This window comes from Leopardus geoffroyi, chromosome C3 (assembly GCF_018350155.1).
Source record: "Leopardus geoffroyi isolate Oge1 chromosome C3, O.geoffroyi_Oge1_pat1.0, whole genome shotgun sequence".
Lineage (NCBI taxonomy): Eukaryota > Metazoa > Chordata > Mammalia > Carnivora > Felidae > Leopardus > Leopardus geoffroyi.
Genome location: NC_059338.1, coordinates 59,289,771 through 59,311,911, shown reverse-complemented (window position 1 = coordinate 59,311,911; position 22,141 = coordinate 59,289,771). Strand labels below are relative to the sequence as shown.

Here is a 22,141-nt window from a genome sequence, read left to right as displayed (position 1 = left end):
TCTCAAATAACTGTGTGATTTCTTCTACATTTATTAGTTGCCTTCCTTACCTTTTTCCACACGTTAACTCCCTTATCAGTGACCATGAGAAACCTGGCTCTTGTTATTTAACAAGATCGTTAACTGCTCAAACCTATAGTGAAAACACAGTGGTTTCAAAATTGCTAGCCCATGTTTCTGAACAGAAAAGGCCTACTAATTGGAGTTCTATGTTTGTTTAGAGTTCTTGTCTTTAACCTGAAGGTATGTAGTCCAAATACTGTGCTCAGAAGTTATTTCGATTAGGTCTTTTTATATAGCCTCTTCAGTGTAGTTACATTATTCATTTGAAATTCCGTTTGTTTTGCTTGTTTTCAACATTAGTGTTGTTCCTCTCATCCTTGTGGATTTTTTTTTTTTTAAGTACATGAGATAATAGCATATCATCAATCATTGATTTCAAACGTCAGGACTATACAGTAATTTCTCTTCAGAATAATGTCATTCCCTTCTGTTGTAATTCTCTTTCTCTGACAAGTGAGCTTGGAATCTCAGGGCTCTGTTGAGGTGAATAATTCTCACCTCTGCCGTAGTCTTCTACTGTGTCCTTCCGGACTCTAGTTGGTTTCCCTACCACCCAATCCCAAGCTGTTTCTCATTTCTGCAAATCTCTCAAAATCTCAAGTTTTCTGATACCTGTCCCCAGAGTTCTTACTCCCTTTTCTTTAACCATCATCTGGGATAGGATTTTAGGAACGAAGCGAAAAAAACCTATCCTCACTCTACCATCTTCTAAGAGAAATCTTGTCTGCTTGACACATTCCCATTTTCCAGCATCTAGCATAGTGCTTGGCACACTGAAGCTCCCTGGTAAACGTTTCTAGAATAGATCTAAGAATGATCACGACTGTGCTACTCCAGAAAGATTGTGTTCTGATGTGTATCAAAGCCTTGCAAAAATTCAACAGAACAGCCTTTCATAATCTCAACTAAATACGCTCTGCCCCAATGGTTTTTTTCCAAAACAGGATTTCATAATGAACCATATGCTGCCCCACACCCATTAGCAGTCCGTCCTCCTTTACCCCTCACCCTCCTTCTGGTTGCTCTACTCTGTCTGTGGTTGTGCCTGTTTGGGACGTTTCATACAAGTAGAATCACATAACATATTGCCTTCTGTGTCTGGCTTTTTCCACTTAATACAACATTCTTCAAGGTTCATCCATGCTGTAGATTGTATCGGGACTTCATTCCTTTCTTTGGCCGTATGATATAGCATCATTTTGTTTATCGTCTATGACTTGATGGACATTTGAGTTGCTTTCAGTTTGGGGCCATTTTGAATACCTGCTGCTGTGAGCATTTGTGTACAGGGTGTTATGTGGACTTGTTTCCAGTTCTCTTGTGTATGTGTTTAGGAATGGAATTGGTCTATTATGTGGCATACTAGAATATTATGAACAACCTTATGCCCCCAAAAAGTAAGGCAATTTAGATGAAATGGACAAATTCTGAGAAAGACACAAATTATCAAAACTGACTCAAAAAAAGGGAGAAAACTTAAATAGACTTAAGTCAGCAATGTAAATGAATCATTAATATAAAGATTTCCCCAGAAAAAAAAGACTAGGTCCAGATGGCTTTAGCAGCGAATTCTATCGGATACTTAAAGAAGTTAATCTTCAGCCATCTCTTCCAGAAGATAGAGGAAACACAACTCACTGTAGAAAACCAGTATTACCTTGATACTAAAGCTGGACAGAGAGAGACCACACAAAATTATAAATCTATATATTCCTTATGAAAATATACACAAAAACACTCAGTAAATTTTGGCAAATCAAATCCAGTAACATACAGAAAAGATCATACACCACCATCAAGGGGGATTTAGCCCGGGAATATAAGGTTGGTTTAATAATAAGTGCACATTAAATAATACAATATACCATAGCAACAGGAGAAAGGGCCAAATCCACACTGTCATCTCAGTGGATATGAAAAAAGCATTTGACAGAATCCAACAACCAGTTCATGATAAAAACCTGGAATAGAAAGGAACTTCCCCACCTGGTAAAGAACATTAAAATCCTACAGCTAACACCATACTTAATGGTGAAAGACTGAATGCTTTTCCCCCTAATATCAAGAACAAAGCAAGCTCTTGCCGACTTCCATTTAACATGATGCTAGACATCATAGCCAGCTTAACAAGGGGGAAAAATTAAAAACATTCAGTTTGAAAGGAGAGAAGTTAAACTGTCTTTATTTGCATTATTCTGTGTATGTAAAAATCCCAAGGGATTTTTATTTAGGACTAAGAAATGAATTGAGTGTTGTTGCAGAATACAAGATCGGTCTACAAAAATCAGTTGCATTTGGATATTCTATCAGTGAATGGACCAAAATTGATATTACAGAAATAATTTTATTCATAGTAGCTTCGAGAAGAATAAAATACTTGGGAATAAATCTAACAAAAGAAGTGTAAGACTTATACAGTGAGAACTGCAATTTGCTGAGAGAAATTAAATAAAGTCTAAATAAATGGAGATGCTTCAGCTTCATGGTTTGGAAGATTGTTTCGTTTTTTGTTTTTCTGTGTGTGTGTGTGTGTATATGTGTCTGTGTGTGTTTTTTTTTTTTTTTTTTTTTGGTTTTTGGTTTAGTTGGTTTTTTGGGGGTTTTTTTTTGGAGAGAGAGAGCATATGAGCTGGGAAGGAGCAGAGAGAGGGGGAGAGAGAATCCCAACATTGGGTTCGAGCTCATGAACTGTGAGGTCGTGACCTGAGCTGAAATCAAGAGAAATCAAGAAATCTATTGAGCCACCTAGGTGCACCAAGACTCAGTATTTTTAAAATGACAGTATTCTCTAGGGTCACCTGGGTGGCTCAGTCAATTAAGCATCTGACTCTTGGCTTCGGCTCATGGTTTGTGAGTTCGAGCCCCAGATCGGGCTCTGTGCTGACAGCGCTGAGCCTGCTTGGGATCATCTCTCTTAGTGTCTCTCTGCCCCTACCCCGCTCCCTCGTGCACGTGCTCGCTCACTCTCTCTAAATAAAGAAAGAACTTTAAAAAATTGACAGTATTAAAAAAAAAAGATGACAGTATTCTTTAAATTGATCTGTAGATCCAATATAATTGTAGTCAGAATTCTAGTAATTTTTTTTGCAGTAATTGATAAACTCATTGTCTGAAGTATATATGGAAGGGACCCAGAATAGTCCAAACAAATTTGAAAAAGGATGAAGTTGGAGGACTTAAATACCTGATTTCAGAGCTTACTGCAAAGCTGTGCAATAAAGCCTGGATGCTGCTAGCATAAGGGCAAACAGTAGATTAACAGAACAGAATTGAGGGGCCGGAAACAAACCTTTAAATTTATATTCTGTTGACTTTTGACAAAGGTACCAAAGCAGTTCAGTAGCGAAAAGATACTCTTCACCAAATGGTTCTGAGACAATTGGATATCCATATTCATGAAGATGAATTTAGATCCTTCCCAACACCATGCACAGAAATTAAGTAGAGGGGATCAAAGGCCTAAATGTAAGAAATAAAACTTCTAGGAAACAGGAGAAAATCTTTATGACTTTGGCGTAAGTTCGTAGATACAGGGCAAAGAGTTTGTAGATATAGCACCAAAAACACAATTCATAGAAGAAAAGCAAATGATAAATTGGAATTTATCAAAAGCAAAATCTTCTGTACTTTGAGAGATGTTTTCAGAAAATGAAAAGTCAAGCCACAGACTTGGAGAAAACATTTGCAGATCTTGTATCTGATAAAGAAGCATCTAGAGCATATGAATAACTCTTACAATTAAGTATTAAAAATATAAACACCTCATTTTGTAAAAGGGCAAAAGATGTTAATGTATATTCTGCCAAAGAACATATAGAAATGACTAACGAGCACATGAAAAGATGCTCAACATTTTTACTCATTAGAGAAATGCAAATTAAAGCCATACTGTTTTGTACTCATTCAATGGCTATCATCAGAAAACCCAGAAATCACCAGTGCTCGCAAGGATGTGGAGAAACCGGAAACCTCATCCATTGCTGGTGGGAATGTACAATCATACAGCCACTTTGCAAAACAGGGTGGCAGTGTCTTTATGAAGATTTTTAGATTTTTCAAGTTTATTTCTTTATTTTATAAGAGAGAGCAAGCCGGGTGGGGCAGAGAGGGGAGAGAGAGAATCCCAAGCAGGCCCTGCACTGTCTGGAGTCACCTTCCAGCCCAGGTTAACTTTGCTGCTGACATTGACTGGGACTTTCCGTGTATACACATGGGATTTCAGGAGAGTGACACTGAATGACCTGCCTGAAAGTGGCAGTGGAGAGTGAGGAAAAGCCTGTTTTAAGCCTTTGACCTCGAGATAAGGGGTCTTCTGGAAACGGAGGGTTTCAGCTTCTGAACTTTGAAAGGGAGGTAGTGTCCATAGTTAAAATCAGGGTAGATAAGGTGAGACGTTGGGCAAGAAAAGATTGAAAGTACATTGAAATGTCTTAGTAGTAGAAGAGAAAGGAGAGAAGACATTTACCTTTCTAAATAGAATCTGTTACAGGTGTCAAAGTGTGACTCTGCCCAACGTAGGACCCAGCACTGCATCAGAGGCTCAGTGATAGAGTGATCAGATAGACTTAGAACTGCGAAAATAACGGAACCATGATTATCCGCGTAGACGTAGTTGTACTTAGGGACGGCAGCAATAAAGGAGGAATGGTATATATTTTTGAGAAGGGCAGAAAGAGGAGTAAATGCTCCCCTTTTGATTAGCAATGAGAAAGATATGTTTACCGGATTCACTGAGACCATGTAACACTTTTGTGCAGTAGTATAGGGGGTGGGAAGAGTAGAGTCAATACTGAAATAGAGAGGTCTAATTTCCTCCCAGTTCTGTGATGTGTGAAAGCAACATTTCCTTAGAGTTAAAATGAGAAAAGAGTTGAATTCTAGGTGTTCTTAGTATCAACCAGAAGAAGGCTTGAAAATAGTCTTTTAGAAGGGCCAAACTGAATTTTTTAAGAGTCTTCTTGAGTTTAATGATATATTTTATCACCAAAAAGTTACCTTTTACATTAAGATCTTTGTTCCAATGGTTTGAAATATTTGTTTTGATTGGTCTGGTTCTTCTATAATGTATCAAGTCTTTTATACCTCACAGAAGTATTATCCTGAAAATTTATAGATGCTTTTTGAGTCCTCTATCCTGAGAAAATACCACTTAGGTCCTGCTTTATACATATATATGGTTGGTTATCTACTAGAACATAGTAAGTTTCAGTAAATTAAGTTCCAGCTAGTGTAGGCAGCCTGTGTTTGTGATATGTGGCATTGCTGATAACTGAAATAAAAGGGCCTGTTCTCTTTTGCCTCTCTAAATAGCATCAGAATTACAGCTCACTGGGGACGGCTGGCATCTTCTACTTTGTGGAAGGTTTTCTATCCTGTGACTGCCTTATGAGTCATTTCTACTTTAGGCAAAGAGACTTAACATTCTTTTCATCACACTTGCCTTTGTGACTCAACAAGCCTGACTTCTAGATGTATTTCAGACTTGTGCTACCCAATACGGCAGGCCCTAGCCACCTGTGGCTTTTAAGCACATAAAGTGTAGCTAGTTCAAATTGAGATGTGTTATAAGTATAAAATACACACCATTTTCAAAGACTTGGTATGAAGAAACATCAGTACTTTTTTGATACTGGTTTCATGTTAAAATGATAATATTTGTGGATATATTGGGTTAAATGCAATATAATATTGAAAATAATTTAACCTATTTCTTCCTGATATTTTCAGTTGGGCCCCTAGAAAGTTTTAAATTACATATTTATTGTGTTTCTGTTGGACAGCATTGATTAAGTAATTCCAGTGAGTGTGTTTCAGTGATGATATTTGTAACGTCAATCAGTTGTTTGTATACAAATGTTTGTTGTTCTCCTCATAACAAAAAGAAATTTGGCATCTTGATTTTTTAAGGTCTCTCAACTAACAGTTTCCTAGAGCTTCCATTTTTCATGCTTTTATGAGATTCATAATATATTTGTATGTTATTGTTTCATGAATAAGAAAATATTTACCACAATAGGCTTTTGGAAAGCTGATTTTTGTTACAGAATAACTACTTAGATTTTTCGGTGCAAAGAAAGCATCTAGACATAGGCTCTTAGTTATTTTCATACTATTTTCACATGTTATTATTGACACTTAGAAGAATATGTAACTTTTAGTTCTTCTTGCCTTCATTGTGTTGTTTTGATTTTTCTTTTTTTCTTTTAATTGTTTAATGTTCATTTATTTTTGAGAGAGAGAGAAAGACAGAACACAAGTTGGGGAGGGGCAGAGAGAGAGGGACACAGAATCCGAAGCAAGCTCCAAGCTTTGAGCTGTCAGCATAGAGCCCAATGCAGGGCTCGAACCCACGAACCACGAGATCATGACCTGAGCCGAAGTCAGTTGCTTAACCGACTGAGCTACCCAGGTGCCACAGTTTTGATTTTTCTATAGAGACAACTCTATACAAGTAGCTTTTTTGCTCATATGTTTCTTCCCCAGACCAGTTGTATTCCATAGTCAGAGCTGCTGTGATTCTTTATGTTCTGAATAAGAAATTGGACATGGAAATCTGTGTTCTCTGTTTCTTTCATGGCCGCTTTATTGCTCTTGCCTCTTAAACCGGGGTCCGTGGTTTTGGTTCTAAAGTGTTTGTTTTTGTGGTTAGTTTCCATAGAGACGCAAAACGAGGTTAATAAAGAAGGACACAGAGGTTCCTGGATGGGAGATTAGCTTGTTCGCAGTTGCGTCCAGAGCACCGTTCTTCCAGAAGCAGCCACCGAAGGGCACTTTCTCCTCTGGTTCTCTCTGCAGGCACCACAGACAGCACCTCCAACAACACTGCCACCGTGATCTCCACCGCGCCGCCAGCTTCCTCCGCAGTCACGTCCCCCTCGCTGAGCCCCTCCCCGTCCGCCTCGGCCTCCGCCTCCGAGGCATCCGGCGCCAGCGAGACCAGCACAACGCAGACCACCTCCACTCTGTCCTCTCCTCTCGGCACCAGCCAGGTGATGGTGACGGCGTCAGGGTTGCAAACGGCGGCGGCCGCTGCCCTCCAAGGGGCCGCGCAGCTGCCGGCCAACGCCAGTCTCGCCGCCATGGCCGCCGCCGCGGGACTGAGCCCAGGCCTGATGGCGCCCTCGCAGTTCGCAGCTGGGTAAGGAGCGTTCGCACCTCGGTCACCCCCGAGAGACCGCTAGAAGTCAGTGCTCCCCGGAGTCGCTCGTAGGGGAGACCGTCTCCATCTGAAATGCATAAAGCAAAAGAAACCCTCTTTAGAGCCATCAGCTCTTTGGAGTGGGAGGCTCTGGGGGTGCAAGGGCCTTCCTGCGGCCGGACTCCGCTTTCTTAACGCTCGGGGAGGGCGGCCATCCTACCATCATTTCTAGGTGAGGACGCGGAAAACAGGCCACTAGAGCTGATCTGCCCGAGCGGTGGGGCCCGGACGGAAGCCCACAATTCCTGGCTCACTCTTCTGCATTCTCCACCTAAGCTCTCTCAACTGTCTGCTTTCTGATTTTCAAACACCGACAAGATGCAGAGTCATAAGATCCCCAGTTTTTTATATTATCGAACAGGAAAGATTCCTTTTTCAATATGTGCCTTTCTCTGGCATCTTTTTGTTTTGTTTTGGGGGGAAAAAAAGAATGAGGTAATTCATTTTTTGTTTTTAATTTTTTTTTTAATGTGTATTTATTTTTGAGAGAGAGAGACAGACAGGACGTGAGCAGGGGAGGGGCAGAGAGAGAGGGAGAGACAGAATCTGAACCAGGCTCCAGGCCCTGAGCTGTCAGCACAGAGCCGGACGTGGGGCTCAAACTCACAAACCATGAGATCATGACCTGAGCCGAAGTCGGCGCTTAACTGACTGAGCCACCCAGGCGCCCCAAGAATGAGGTAATTCGAAGAAAAGTCAGCATGACTCTGCAGGTTTTAGGTTTTGTGTGGATCATATCCTCGTTTCGCTTTGTACAAGTAAGCATCAAAGAAGGCAGTAACCAAAGCTTATTCTCAGAAGGAGAATAACAGATATTTCCATGTACTTCCCCAGCTGCATTTTCCTTTTTCTTATTCCTTTGGGTGTATTGTCAAAATGACAGATGTGCCTACATTGTAACAAAGTGACTGCTCTTTTGGACTTTCAGAGGTGCCTTACTCAGTCTCAATCCAGGGACCCTGGGCGGTGCTCTCAGCCCGGCTCTCATGAGCAACAGTACACTGGCAACTATTCAAGGTCAGTAGAATTTTTCCCCTTACTTAGACCTTTGGGTTTGTTTGTTTGTTTGTTTGTTTTTAATGAGGGACGTTTGCTTTGCTAGAGGTAAAGGTGATGGGGAAAAGTGGTTGAATTGATCATGCTAACTTGAGGACCAAGAAAATGTCCTTGTGAAAAAAAGGACTTCTACAAGTCCTTCTACTTTCTACAAGAAGTATAGGTGTTAATTTGTAAGAACAGGAAATATGCTTAGTTTGGAATATTACAAAAAAACAAACAAAATAACAGGAATTGTTATGCTGATATTTATCTTATGTGAATAGACTTCGAGGCAGAATTTCCCCCTGATAAATTTATCTAAGTAGTCATCCAAGACCCATCCCCAGGTAAACACCACCAAGATAAATTCCCCAGGCCCCAGCCCCACCCCCACATATGAGAGCCACATAGGAGGAGGTCCTATAAGGATTAACCTTGGAGCACATTATATAGACTTCAAGAGTACTTTCAATTGTTAAGTTCTGCCCTTTGTATATCCCCATCGGTTCAGAATGTATATTCTCTTGGATTGTCTCTTTTCCAAGCGCATTGGGTTTCTTTTGGCCTTCGCATGCTATCCAGTCTAAAATGGGTCTAAATCCATTCATTCCGTATGTGAAGGGTTTGCCTTATTTAGCTTCTGAGCTTTATATGCTAAGATGCTATGTTACGTGACTCAGGAAAACAGTTTGAGACATCACTATATAAATCAGAGAGAGAGAGAGAGAGAGTATGTGTGTGTGTGTGTCTTAAAATTTGAATGGTTCATACTTAAATGAGAGCTCTTGGGGCCAAAAATATGCTCTTAGCCAACCTCAGTTAAGATTAGTGTTTCATGGATGATATCTCTGCAGTATACTATAGAGAATATGAGTTACAGACAAACCTAAGACATGACTTAGATTAGATTATACTTCTGGGTTTCCTGGACCCAGTTTCAACGTGCCCCACAACCCCAAGCAAGCCTTGCAGACCAGCAGGGTATCTGAGACTTTAACTTAACTCTGACACTGTCTACCTAGAGATAGCATCAGATTCCACAGGGTAAGGGTTCAGTCCAACAAAACCGTTCCTCCCTCCCCTTCAGACACCAGTGGTAAGCCCAGGTTATTATTACCTATGCTTCTGACCAGCTACAGATTGGCGGTTCCAACAACCTTTTCCTTAGATTGATTCTGTTACTTGGCTAGAGCGGCTCACAGAACTCAGGGAAACACATTTACCAGTTTGTTAAAGGATATGATAAAGTATGCAAATCAACAGCCAGATAAAGAGATACATAGGATGAGGTCCCAAACAGAGGAGTTTCTGTCCGCAGTGGAGTTTGAGGTCTGGCTCAGTGGCACATAGAAGTATTCTGGTTCTCCAAGAGTGGAGGCTCTCCAGACAAGACCCAAAAGCTGTCCCGCTGGGTTTTTAAGGAAGCTTCATGACACAGTCATGATTGACTAAGAAGTCATTGGCCGTTGGCTGATTCAAACTCCATGTTCCCCTCCCATCATGTGAGGTTGGGGGTGGGACTAAAAGTTCCAACCCTCAGATCACATGGTTGGTCCTAGGGGCAACCCGTCCCCGCCCTTGGGTGGCATCCAAAAGTCACCTTCACTGATATCAAGACCCGTTTCATGGTTTTGGCTCTGAAGTGTTTTCAGGAACTGTGGATGTAGACCAGATATATCTGAGAAATACCAATTTGGTCATTCAGATGACTGAATATATATTTCTTCTAAATATATATTTCTAAATACTCTTTCTATATATATTAGAATGATTTCTTCTAATATATCATTAGAATGACTACCTTACATTATATTGACTTTCTCCTTGATGAAATCATATGTAAAATTGATGGTTAGAGCTGTAAACCTTTTGGTATACAAGGATTTCTTTTTGGCATAAGATTTGTGATAAATCACTTTTGCTCTTACATGAGGAAACCTCTGGGCTTTAGTGATGCTACAGAGGCAAATGCCTTCCCCAGGGCACAGCTGAGTACAGAACAAGTACTGTCTGGGAATATCTAGAACTCTTCTATGCCCCTGAACCTAGAATCTCAGAAAACTTAAAGCTGCACCAAATCTCACCGATCTGTGCTCTTTGTATGATCATGTCCAAGTCAGTCCCTCTAGCTTTCGTTATATATGAAATCAGCCAAAAGTTTTTAATCTAGATTTATTGGAATTTTACTTTTTCTTATTTTTTTTATTTTAGAGAGAGTGTGAGCAGGGGAGAGGGACAAAGAGAGACAGAGAGAGAGAATCTTAAGCAGGCTCTGTGCCCAGCTCGGAGCCCGACGTTGGGGCTCTATCACATGACCCTGGGATCATGACCTGAGCTGAAATCAAGAGTTGGGTGCTCAACCCACTGAGCCACTCAGGTGCCCCCCCCACACACAATTTAAAAAATATTTATTAAGTAATGTCTACACCCAAAGTGGGGCTCTAACTCACAACCCCAAGATCAAAAGTCATATGCTCTTCCGACTATGCCAACTGGGTGCCCCAGATATCAACCAAATAATGCCATTAGAAACCCCCTCAAACCTACATGTGAAAATGTGGTTATATGGGTGGGAGGATATTGGAAGGGTTGCCAGATAACAGAAAAAGATACTAAATGAGAGTGCCAGTTATTTAAAAGTAAAGTTCATTAATGCCTTCTGTGGAAGAGTAATTCGGGTGCTATAATGGAACAGCATTAAAAGAGCAATTTTCATGCATGAAAGCAAGTCCCAACCTTAGATAACCCCCTGAGGCCACCGCGTCCATACATCTCTACTGCCCTCCTCATTCTCCTTTGTATAAGTCCTGGGAATCAAATGTGATGCCTCAGCAAGTGAAAAATTAACTTCACCTTACACCGTATTTGGTAATATGTAATTATTTTAGAACTAAGGTCATTTTAGAAGGGTGGTTTTTATCTTGTCCATCATACCAAAATGCTCAAATTTATCAATAATGCCAGTTAGTTTGATAAAAGCTAATTATATTTTAATGCCCCCATCACCGTAGCTAGTTTGTCTTTTGAATGGAAGAGGGTTACAATCGGCAATCTTCATTAAAAACAAAACGACCAGATTTAAAAATACTTGTAGGAAGATGGAATAGAGTTGAGGTTCTGAGATGGCAGCGTAGCTCTGATTCATGAGACAGTTCTTAACTCTCCCCTCTCACCTATCCTGCTTGTGCTCGTTAAATTAGTTAGAATTTCAGCCTATTTAGGTGCTTTCAAAATCATAAGGAAACTTCGTTTGGTGACAGGATGGCAGTATGTGAAGAACACAAGTCAATTAAGGGCTGCACCGTTCCCACCTGGGCTGTAGGAAGCCTCGGCACCCTTGATGTGTTACTTGGCTTCTCTAGAATGGTTTTAACATTCTCTTTTCTGCCTGTTGGGGGGGGGTTTTGTCTGTAGCTCTCGCTTCTGGTGGCTCTCTTCCAATAACGTCACTGGATGCGACTGGGAACCTGGTATTTGCCAATGCGGGAGGAGCCCCCAACATCGTGACTGCCCCCCTGTTCCTGAACCCTCAGAACCTCTCTCTGCTCACCAGCAACCCAGTGAGCTTGGTCTCCGCCGCCGCAGCCTCCGCAGGGAACTCTGGGCCTGTAGCCAGCCTCCACGCCACCTCCACGTCCGCCGAGTCCATCCAGAACTCTCTCTTCACGGTGGCCTCTGCCAGCGGGGCCGCCTCCACCACCACCACCGCCTCCAAGGCACAGTGAGCGGGGCCGCGCGGGGCCTGCCACCAGCCTTTGCCACCTGCCGCGCGAGGGGCCTGCCAGCCAGGCTGAGACTGAACAATGTGATTGGCTTCCTCTTGCCATGTTTCAACAGCAAGCAAGGGAGAGAAGGGAGAAAAGGAGAAAAACGCCTACCAGAGGAAAAAAAAAAAGGATGGAGACAGGACAACATTTGCCTAATTTTGTAATAAAACACTGTCTTTTCAGGATTGCTTCATGGATTGGAGAACTTTCTAACCAAAAATTAAAAAAAAAAAAAAAAAAAAGCAGAAACAAAAAATCAAAAACAAAAACATAAGTGAAAGGACTACTTATCATTTCCAGCAGTCATGATGACAAGTTAAGGTGGGTTACCAATTCCGATATAGGAAGGGGATTTCTTGTTTGTCTAAATTTCTTTTTTTCTTAAAAAAAAAAAATCATTTTTATGGGTCTGTTGTACAGGCCAGTAAGTCATAACAAGGTGTTTATAATCGTATCAATTGTGTTGGGGGTTCCTTTCTTAACTGGTACAATTTAGGCAGGCCTGTATTACTGTATCTCTATTATTATTGTTGTTGTTGTTATTGTTTTTTATATATATATATAGTTTGGACATGTTTATCTCTTGCTCCTGGATCCTACTTCAGTGAGCTCCCACACTGTGGGGAGGGAGGGTTTGGGGGTAAGGGGAGACTTACGTTCTTAACTGCGGGGAATGTTCTTGCTGGTTTCCTTATCCTTGATGACTCTTACAGAGGTGCTAGAAAATTATTTTCTTTTGCCACTTATGCAAGAGGCTTGGTGCAGAAGCTGATGGCAGTGTGTGCAAACACTCCCGCTCCACACACGCCCCCTCCCCCATCAGGTGGTGCCTTCGGAGCACTTTTGTGTAGGAAGCAATTCCTGCTGAACTGTAGCTCTCACTCACCCCGGATCATTGAATGACCCTGAGGCCCAGATCCTGCGGTGCACCGGGGCGGCGTCTGCTGTCCGTGGAGACGGCCGCGTGTGTCGCAGGGCAGGATCTGGTTCCGAAGAGCAAAGACTACTGCAGACACCTGACTTGGTGGTTCTCCTGATTCCCTGTCTCCTGAGAAATGCTCCTACTGTTGGGTGTGTTTGTTTGTTTGTTTCCATTTTGTGAAAGTTTTTCATCCAAACTTCCTTTCATTTACTTGGCAAAGAGCGAATTGACTTCTTGAAATCGGGAAGCTCCTCCCTTCTGTTGTGTTCTGAAGGAACTCCCCTAGACTGTTGCCATCGAGTCTGTATCCCCCAAAGAGGTGTGATGGGAAGAGTCTGAGGCTCCCACCTTTTCCGGTGGCCGCAGACTTCCTTTTCACTGGACGACGTGTAAATTCCTCTAACCTTAAGACTCTCCTTGCTTCCCTGACTGGAGAATGCACTTACTAGCTGGGCACGGGGTCTTAGAACCTTTGAAGGACTTTGAGCAGGAACTTTGCACACACCTCAAGTGTCTCCTTGGTTTATTAGTGATGCTCCAGCTCGGTAGGTCAGAACGGCAATACACGTCTCGCTGTACGCTGTAGAAAGTGATTAGCTTCCGGAATTGTTTTCAGGGTGTTTCTAGACGATGTAAATGAGCCCGTCGAAAGGAAGAGTTTATGGAAGTAGATGAAGAGGAATGAGGGTAACTTGGAAATTCAGTTCCCCTTTGTGTCAGCGTACTATTATGATGTTTTGTCTGTACCAAAACATTTCCCGGACGACTGGATCACTGCGATGCGGCTCGTCTGAGCCCCCCCTCTTATTGGAGATCAGGTTCCCGTTTGGTATCTGTGGCTGCCTGCTTTCATCTCCAGTGGCCCAAGACTGCACTTTCCCCCCTTTCGAGCTGGGGTCTGAGAGAGAGTGGACAGGTCGTTTTCGTTCTGATTGCTCTGCTTATGTCCCCAAGAGAGCTTGGAGTCTGTGTGTTTGTCTCTTCACAGTGTTGGGAAAGGCAGTGATACAGATACAGCGTGTATTTTTGTGTGTGATCGTCCAAGTGGGAGACAGGCACCTTAATATTAAATGGCCAGAAACGGATTTAGTCCCTTTGTTAATTTTTCTTTTGTTGCTTCTGTCTTCCCGTTTTATTTCACGGAGTATTTAATTATCAACCTAAATTTCCTCTTCTCACCGTTCACCTTCCCTAAAATCCCTCCAAAATCAGTGAACTGCAAGCAGGGAAACTAACAAATAATGTCCATCCACCTTTTTTTATGTGTGGTGTGTTTTTTTTATGTTGTCGTTTTTTTGTTTGTTTGTTTGTTTTCTTTTTTTAACTAAGCTTGAACCAAAGTCAATTTTTAGCAAGCTGCTGTACTAATGGACTAGTTTATAACGTGCATTTCAGACACATTGAGGAGATAGATGCTACTGACAATTTCTTTTTTCATTTGTCTTTATTTTATATAAAAGTTGCTGCTTGTTTTAATCTTTTATGTTGGTTAATTGTAATATCCTCTGGGCAGACATTAACTTGATTTTAACTAGTGTATTTAGTTCGGTGTGTAAATAGAATGGCAGTGTCGGTTACTAATTTTTCTCCTCTCCATCTTCTCTGATGTTGTTCAGTTTCATCTTGTATCCCAACTTGACATCTCTAACTTTAGTCTGTGCAAATGGTTTTAGGGCTATCACTAATAGTAGCTGCCCATTATAATGAGTCCCTCCCCCGGGAGTGGTAAGTTAGGAGGAAGGATTCAGGGAGGGAAATGCTGATACCCACCGTCCCAGATTCTAGAGGTTATAGCATTAATTTCCCAAAACTGCTGCCAAAGGAAGTGTGGAGTCCTAAGAGACTCAAACCCAGTGGATTAAAAGGAAGGGCAAAGAAAGGCTGTGCTTGTGTGTGTGTTTTCCTGTGTGGTTCAAAAGATGCTCCCGCTCCTAAACAAGGTTCACCAATGGACTTTAATGTCTTAAAGATACTAAGCTTTAAATGTCAGGACGATGGGCTTCTGTTCTCTGCCCTGTCTGTGTTCTCTAGTCAGCCTGGGGTAAGGGGATTCTGCCTTTTCGCGTGTGTGTGGATCACTTCATGAGGATAAACCTTAAACCAGCATAAAAATCCGTGCTTAAAAGAAAGAAATCCTTAGACAAAGGTAACATTTAAAAATTTTCTCGTTCTTTTCTTATTTAAAGACAAGTTGTAAAATGAAAGGTACATTTGTACATGTACACAGGAAACACTAAAACAGTTTGTTGATAGGTATTTAGCTTAAAATCACTCCCCACCACCATCCCTAGACATTTTGCTGATCATATGGCTTCATGACTCAACCTTGAGTCCTTTTTTACTTTATATTATAGTTATCATCTCAAGAAATGCTTTTTGAATTGAGTGAATCTCCTAAGCTAAGGTACTCAGACTTGACTTTGAACCACCTTATATGGGAAAGTCTGGAAATTAAGGGGGCCATTTGACCAAAAAGAGGTGTTTGGTAGTTTCTGCATTTCTAAGCGGTTGGGCCAGATCGGTCATCAGAACTCATTGTACATTCTTCTTCTTCTCCCTCCCCGCCCCCCCCCCCCCCCACCTCCATGTTTATGCAGATTTTATTTCCTCCCTGAATTTGGTGAATACATACTAAACCAAAGACTAATTCTGAATGCATTTATAGTGATACTATATTTCTGTATTTGCCCATGGTAATGGGCCCTCCCCAGGGAGTGGTGAATGTAATTGAATCCTGCTTATCACAAGCAGTGCAATTTGGTCATGAACTTTATTTATACCCTGTGTGAATCTGAAGGACAGAGCAGAAAGACCTAGAAAAGGGCTTCTTATTGGAACAATATTATTGTTCCTGATTTAAGAAATAAGTTGAGTGCTGTATATTAGTTTAAATGTTTCTGAATTATATAAGCAGCTTTTTAGAATTAAAAAAATGTTCATCTCTATTACCTGACACAATACACGCTTCCTTTTATTTATCTGATAAGAAAGACCAATACCATCCCAATTTACTCAGCTTATTACTCAAGCAACGGAACCAAAGGAATCCAACTTTCATTTTGTGTAGGACCATACCTATTTGTACTTCATGGTAGCATTATTAGAAGTTAACGATCCTTTTTTTTTTTTTTTTTTTAAGGGAAAATAAGGTTAATTAAAAGACTTTTTGTGAGATGATCATGCTGTTTTGTTCTACATAATTCATTCATTGTTGGGGGGAAAAAAAGCACAATTATACCTCTTTTTTATGTTATTTTGCCCTGTTATCCCTCATGTATTTGGGAAGATGGGGGAATCTTGTCTGTATTATCCAGAAGCACAGATATTTTCTTGACACAAGATTTAAGGTCAGCCCAATCTTTAACATTAAATTTTCTCTTTAAATTGCTGGGAAAGCTGGATACATTTGCATATATAGGAAATCATATCTGTAGATATTTGAAGCTCCAAACCCTGATAGTAAACATTGCAGTCAGTGTATATAATAAACGTACAGAAGAAACTCTTTGTAGTTCATAGTCTACAGTTGTTCCCAACCCATGTCATCCTCCCCAAACTTTCTTCACCGAGAAAAAAGTAAACCCGTTGAGATAGGAAGAAAAGGGAGAAGTGCCAGCCGGGAGACGTCCGCGTGCACCGAGCCCCAGGGCTGGTGGGTAGCGCTGGTGGGGAGCTTGTGGGGAGCTGGTGGGGAGTGGCGCCTGCCCAGACCTCCTGCTGGCAGTATCCGCCGGGTCAGACCCCCTACGGGCACCCCAGAGGTCAGTCTACGGTTTGATAGCCTTCAGTCGAAGAAGAGCCTCAACAATTCATGATGAGATGTTGGCCAAATTCTTTTCCATCGATTCAGCATCTAAAATTGATGAATTTAAAGTTTATTCTCCAAACCATGTTTCTTGCAGCTGAAAATATTAAAAAACCATCCATGCTACCAAGAAAATGGCTCTCAAGACCTGAAATTTAAAGTTATTCAAATGGGCAACAGTTGGTGGATTCATTTGATCATAACCATTGATGGGTTCATTTTGTATATGCGTATATAAAGCATTTAATGTATGACACTGTTCATCTAATCATAGCCCTGGCCATTTTGAAGTCATTTTCAGTCTTAAAACATTTTGAAGATGACACTTTAAGATGGTAAATCTTTCTTAGCATTTACCTTCATTTTTGAGAAGGAAAAAGAATCTTTGCCATTCTTTTAAGAAAAATAACTAAGATCCGCTATGAGGCAGGTTGGCATAATGGCGCGCACAGTATCAATAAATGTGAGCTTGAACAGGAGTAGGATAAAGAAACCGCTTTTATCATTAAAAGCTGATACCAGCCCTGTTCTGCCTCACTCTTTCGTTAATCCAAAGAGATTAAACGGGACACCCCGGAGATTTCCAGTAAGATAATTTGAGAGGATTTCATCAGGAAGGCAGGGAATGTGTTGTTTCTCAGATTTGTCCAGTTTATACCCAGATTTCCATATGGTTTGTGAGCTGTTGCTTTCTTCTAATTGTCCTCATTCGTGAAGCACTTAGGTCCTTGTTCTGGCTCTCCTTCTCTCCGCCTTTTCTAATAGCAGTAATTGAGTGAATCCTACTTTGATTCTGTGATCTGGAGCTCCTTTCAGCCCCCTCCTCCTCTTCCTTTTCTTTTTGAATGGTGATACCTTAATCTGTGAGGGTAACGCTGGTGGGTAACAGCTAGCTTCTGGCACCTTCATAAAATACCTCAGCGTAGCTTAGCATTGTTACAGACCTGGTTTTAATCTAAAAACCAAAAAAAGAAAAAAGAAAAAAACCTTTATAAATAGTGGAAATAATTCTAGCTGTAGCATTTAGTTGAACTGATGTTTATTACGGTTGATAAACACGATTGATGCTGTATGTATTTGGGATCCTGTTTATAGGTTACAATTTATAGGGTTAGGGAGGGTTGGGGTGGGGAGAGGAGAAATTGATTATGTTAGAAGGAAAATGTTGCTCATGTGTGTTTGTTTTTCCTCGTGTCTGTCTTGCCAAAGGAAACTTGATTATCTCTGCAGTGGGTTTGGGATTCGTCGGCCTCTCCGTGGTTTGACCTGCACTGCAGCGTGTGGGTTACACATGGGCGGTGCTTTAGCTTCAGGGTCCCCTAAGGCATGTGTGTGTGCCCCTTCCTATGGCCACCCTTGCCCCCAGACCCTGCCAGTCCCTCCTAAGGATTCATTACCTCTCTGTGTGGCAAGAGCTTGGGCGAAGGACGCGTGTGTGGACATCCATCTGGGTGTGTGGTTGAGAAACGGAGGCCGAAGCAGGCATGCGCCATTTCATTCGGAAAGGAAAGACAAGTGCTGCATCCTCAACTAGGAAAACTAAAGTGGAACAGGTTCTTTTTTGCCACCCTCTGTCACGTTGGCAACATTGCAAAGCCCTCCTTCCTTTTCTCATGCCAAGGCTAATTCCGTCTAGACCAAAAATGCAAACAGAAGTAAAACCGACCCGAGCAGTTGAAAGCCAGCCTGCTTGCCTCACTCGTGTGATAAGGCGTGACCTCTGGGGACTGGTAGGTTGGTGAGACTGAGGAGAGCGGTGTTCCTGGTGGGAATGTGGATGAGAAATGCTGGCTTGGGAAATACCAAAGCACCCTTTCTGCCCATACTCTGGGGCAGACTGCCGTGGCTCTCCACGTTCAGGTATGGACTCTGCCTCCAGAAAGGTTATTTTTAAATAAACCATCCGTCTCACCGAACCCGAGTGGGATTTGGTTTAGATACCAAAGACACTGCTATGTCATTGTTTAGTCTTAACGTTTTCAAAACAGGCAGAGAGAATAGGAGTGAAAGGCTGAAATTTGGAAAGGCTGTACCTATGTCTCTTTCCTTTTCCTCTCCCCTCTTTTCTCTCCTCCCTTACCCACATTTTGAAGGAAGTCTTGGTTGTCCTGGCTTTGGAAAAGAGATGAATTATGTTTCGCTCTGCTGGCTCTGTAAAGATGGATAGAGTTGCTCAGTGTAGCAGTGATGTTCTTAGAATTGCTGGCAAATTGGGGGGCGGGGGGGCGGCGTAAAATATGGGGGTAGAGGTTTTTTTTTTTTTCTTTATTTCCCTTCATCTAACACTTATAAATAGAACCAGTACAGCCTGTTTGAGTTCAGATGATCCCTAGATGTGCTATCTCTGTTCTGTCACTTAAAAAGGATAAGCATTTTCAAGAGCAGGATTACATGGAAAACCAAAACTCCTTTATTCTCCCAGGGAGCTGTATTGTTCCAGAACGGTTTTATACATGGGTTCTAGGGAGTTGAGAAGTTCATTGTCTTGGTGTATTATTGATGGGACACAGAAAGGGAGAGAGGGAAAAGGCATTTATTACTCTCTTAATATTCCGTCAAAAATTGATCAGGTTGCAGAACTTCATGAAAGCTTTATTAATAATCTGATTGTTCTGACATTATATAAAAGTGGTATTAATATTGTGTGACCTTTCAAAGCGCTAGATAGGTTTGTAAGTAGGTGATAGGGATATTGAAGATAAGAGCACTTGAAACAGAAGTTACGGGAAACAAGGTGTGCGTGATGGAACACCACTTTGAGCACGGGTCGCGGAGGGCAGGCGCGGTGTCTGGTTCTTTCTGTGTCGCTGCATCTGCCCCCTCTCGGCACGGGGCTCCAGCCCCCCCCCTCCCCCGGCACCACCATCTAGTTCAGACCCAGGACACTGTCAAAAAGGTCAGACCCCGAAAGTTAATTTACTGTAAAAAACATTGAGGTCTGCTGCAAAGTTCCCCCGCGTTTTCTTTGTTTACTTGTTCATCCTTGTTTTAAGTCAGCCCCAACCTTACAAAAGCAGCTTTTAAGGCTTCTTTCATAACCTGGCAGCAGCATTGAGTTCTCTAACGTTATATCCCAAAGTCTGCAGGCAGACAGCCGGATACAGTGCCGTGTGAAAAATGAGACCTCCAAACGCTTCTTTAAAATTAGAATCTCCTTCGAATGAAACCGTGAAAAAGGACAGAGCCCCGTGGAGGGAAGGCCATGCCCCCCCAGCCCCCTGGCCCCCGGCCCCCTCCCACCGTCCTTGAGTCTGACAACGCAGCAGGAAAGGAGATGCACTTTCAGAGGCTGAAACGGAGGGGGTTCTGTCAGGAAAGGCTGTAGCTGTAGGCGTGTGGGGATGCCACGTCTGTGGCGCTCGCCCTGCCCAGGTCTGCAGAAGGCACGGAACTTTTCTAAGAATCGAGTGGACCGATGCCAGCCCGGGTGTGTTTAAAACTGCATATGTTGGGGGCGGGCGCGGGGGGGGGGGAGCGGAAGACTTTGCAGGCGTGTCACAGCGTTGGGCTCTCTGCGGCATCGGTGGTGTGGCCCCCCGGAGACGCAGGGAGAGGCAGACCGACTTCTCCGGGCTTCTCCCGTCCGCCTGAGCGCCTTACTCAGTCCCGGGAGGGAGGCCTCCCGCGTTAGCCGCGTCAGAGGGCAGGTCGAGTTCCTCCCTCTATGGTAATAGCAAAGGCTGGGTGAGTAAGGGTGGCACTTCCGCCCACCCCAAGTCCAGGACTGTCGTATACCTCATTTCTAACTCGTGATTGAGTAACTTGCTGTAGCTTTCTCAACCCTCCAGAGTTGCCAAGTCCGCCCCCCCTCCTCTAAGTAACGTTGAACTCTGGCCTATAGCACCACAGGACCTGCAGCCTAGGGTGGGACCTCCTAAAGCCTCTGAATGTCGCTGCTGAAAAGCTACTGCAAACTGAGGGCAAATTGCAATCTTCTGTTTCTTTTCGTTGCAAGGGGGTCTTCGCAGGTCTCTCAACATCCGCTCTCCCTGCCACCCTGTCTCCGGGGGCTGGCCAGCTCTCCCCGCCCCCGCCTGCTGGGGTGGGAGCGTCCTGTCCCCCTCTGCGGCCTCAGGGTTCTGCTCATTTTCAGGACTTTGGGTGGAAGGGAAAAAGACACCAAAGGCTCCTTTAAGCTGACTGCTGCATACACATTTCACTTTTTTTCCTTTGTCATGACCAAAAAAATAATAATAATAAATCCAAATATTTAAGTTTTTATTATTATTAATATTATTATTATTTGACAATCTTGTATCCGACGGGCTCTTTAGAAGCTGCATCCCCAGCCCTTTCACCTTTTCTTTGAATGTAGTTCCCAGCCTTCAATTCCCACCCCCAGTGTTGAAAGAAAGCTTTGCCAGGTCTTAATACTGCTGCTATAAGCCAGGGGAGGGTGGTTTCTTTGTTTTGTTTTGTTTTGTTTTTTAAATTTCCAGCCAAAACCAAAGATTCCTTAATGATTGTATAAACTCAAAACAAACAAAAAAACCAAAGAAAAGAGAAGTCTTCAGCATCAATCCAGTCTGTGGCGTCCTGGCATTTAGAGGAGTGAGGCTAGGGGTGGGGGTGGGGTGCTGTGACCCACGGGAAGGGCAGGGCGGGGGGTCTGTTTTCCATGTGCTCGGGTTTGCAGAGGTGCGTCCTCGGTAGTTTTGCTCTGGCCAACCTGTGAATGTGCCGTGGAACAAATTGGCATTTCAGATTTTCCAAAACAATAAAAAAGCCGCCATCTCCGTGATGAGCCACCCCCCCAGCAACCACGGTCACCACAGGGGCTTTTAGCACGGGGGAGCTGGGAGGCCAAGGCCTGCTGCCGGGCCGCCGGACCCACAGAGTGGGGGGACGTTGAAGACACTGGTGCAGGACTGGCTGCTCTGCTGGGTGCTTGGACCTCTGGGGTCATGACAGTGAGTACACGCCAAGGTGCCCTTCTAAGCCTTTTCTTCTCTCCTTTACTGGAACTGCTTGGAAGTGGCTCTGCCCTGTTTGTGAGAAAACGTGCAGAATGATTATCGAGCTTTTCGTTTCTCCTTACCGTAGTTGGTTTCCTTTCTGCAGCACCACTGTGCAACTATGCATTGTATTTCACAACCTTTGTGCTAGGTAGATGCCTGTGACTTTTTAACTCGGGGGTGGGGGTGGGGGGCTTGCAAATGAAGGAACTTTTTACATGGATCTTTTTAATCTCAGTTGATTGGGGGCGGGGCGGGTATTTGGTTCTAGGGTCATACAAGCTCTATCCCAAAGCAAAATCCAAATGTTAATAATATTAGCCTGATGCAGATACCAAAGATGATTTCTTTCCTGCAGAACCTTAGACTTGTGTATTAAGTACGATTACCCAG

At 42.8% G+C, this 22,141-nt stretch overlaps 1 protein-coding gene and 1 long non-coding RNA gene across 4 annotated transcripts in view; one reads left to right on the top strand and one right to left on the bottom strand.

Moving 5' to 3' along the window:
- POU2F1 (POU class 2 homeobox 1) overlaps window positions 1-12,253 on the top strand; it is a 178,112-nt gene extending 165,859 nt beyond the window's left edge. For all 3 annotated transcript variants that reach the window (XM_045453056.1, XM_045453059.1, XM_045453057.1), the window contains 3 exons: window positions 6,859-7,201; window positions 8,190-8,278; window positions 11,714-12,253. In XM_045453056.1, the coding sequence (XP_045309012.1) occupies window positions 6,859-7,201; window positions 8,190-8,278; window positions 11,714-12,024 (743 nt within the window). In that variant the 3' untranslated portion in view covers window positions 12,025-12,253. The remainder of the gene's footprint in view (window positions 1-6,858; window positions 7,202-8,189; window positions 8,279-11,713) is intronic.
- Window positions 10,772-22,141, bottom strand: LOC123585184. The gene is made up of 3 exons (XR_006705968.1): window positions 22,028-22,141; window positions 19,334-19,336; window positions 10,772-10,782 (listed from the first exon to the last, which is right to left on the bottom strand). It is a non-coding gene; the product is annotated as an uncharacterized LOC123585184 (long non-coding RNA).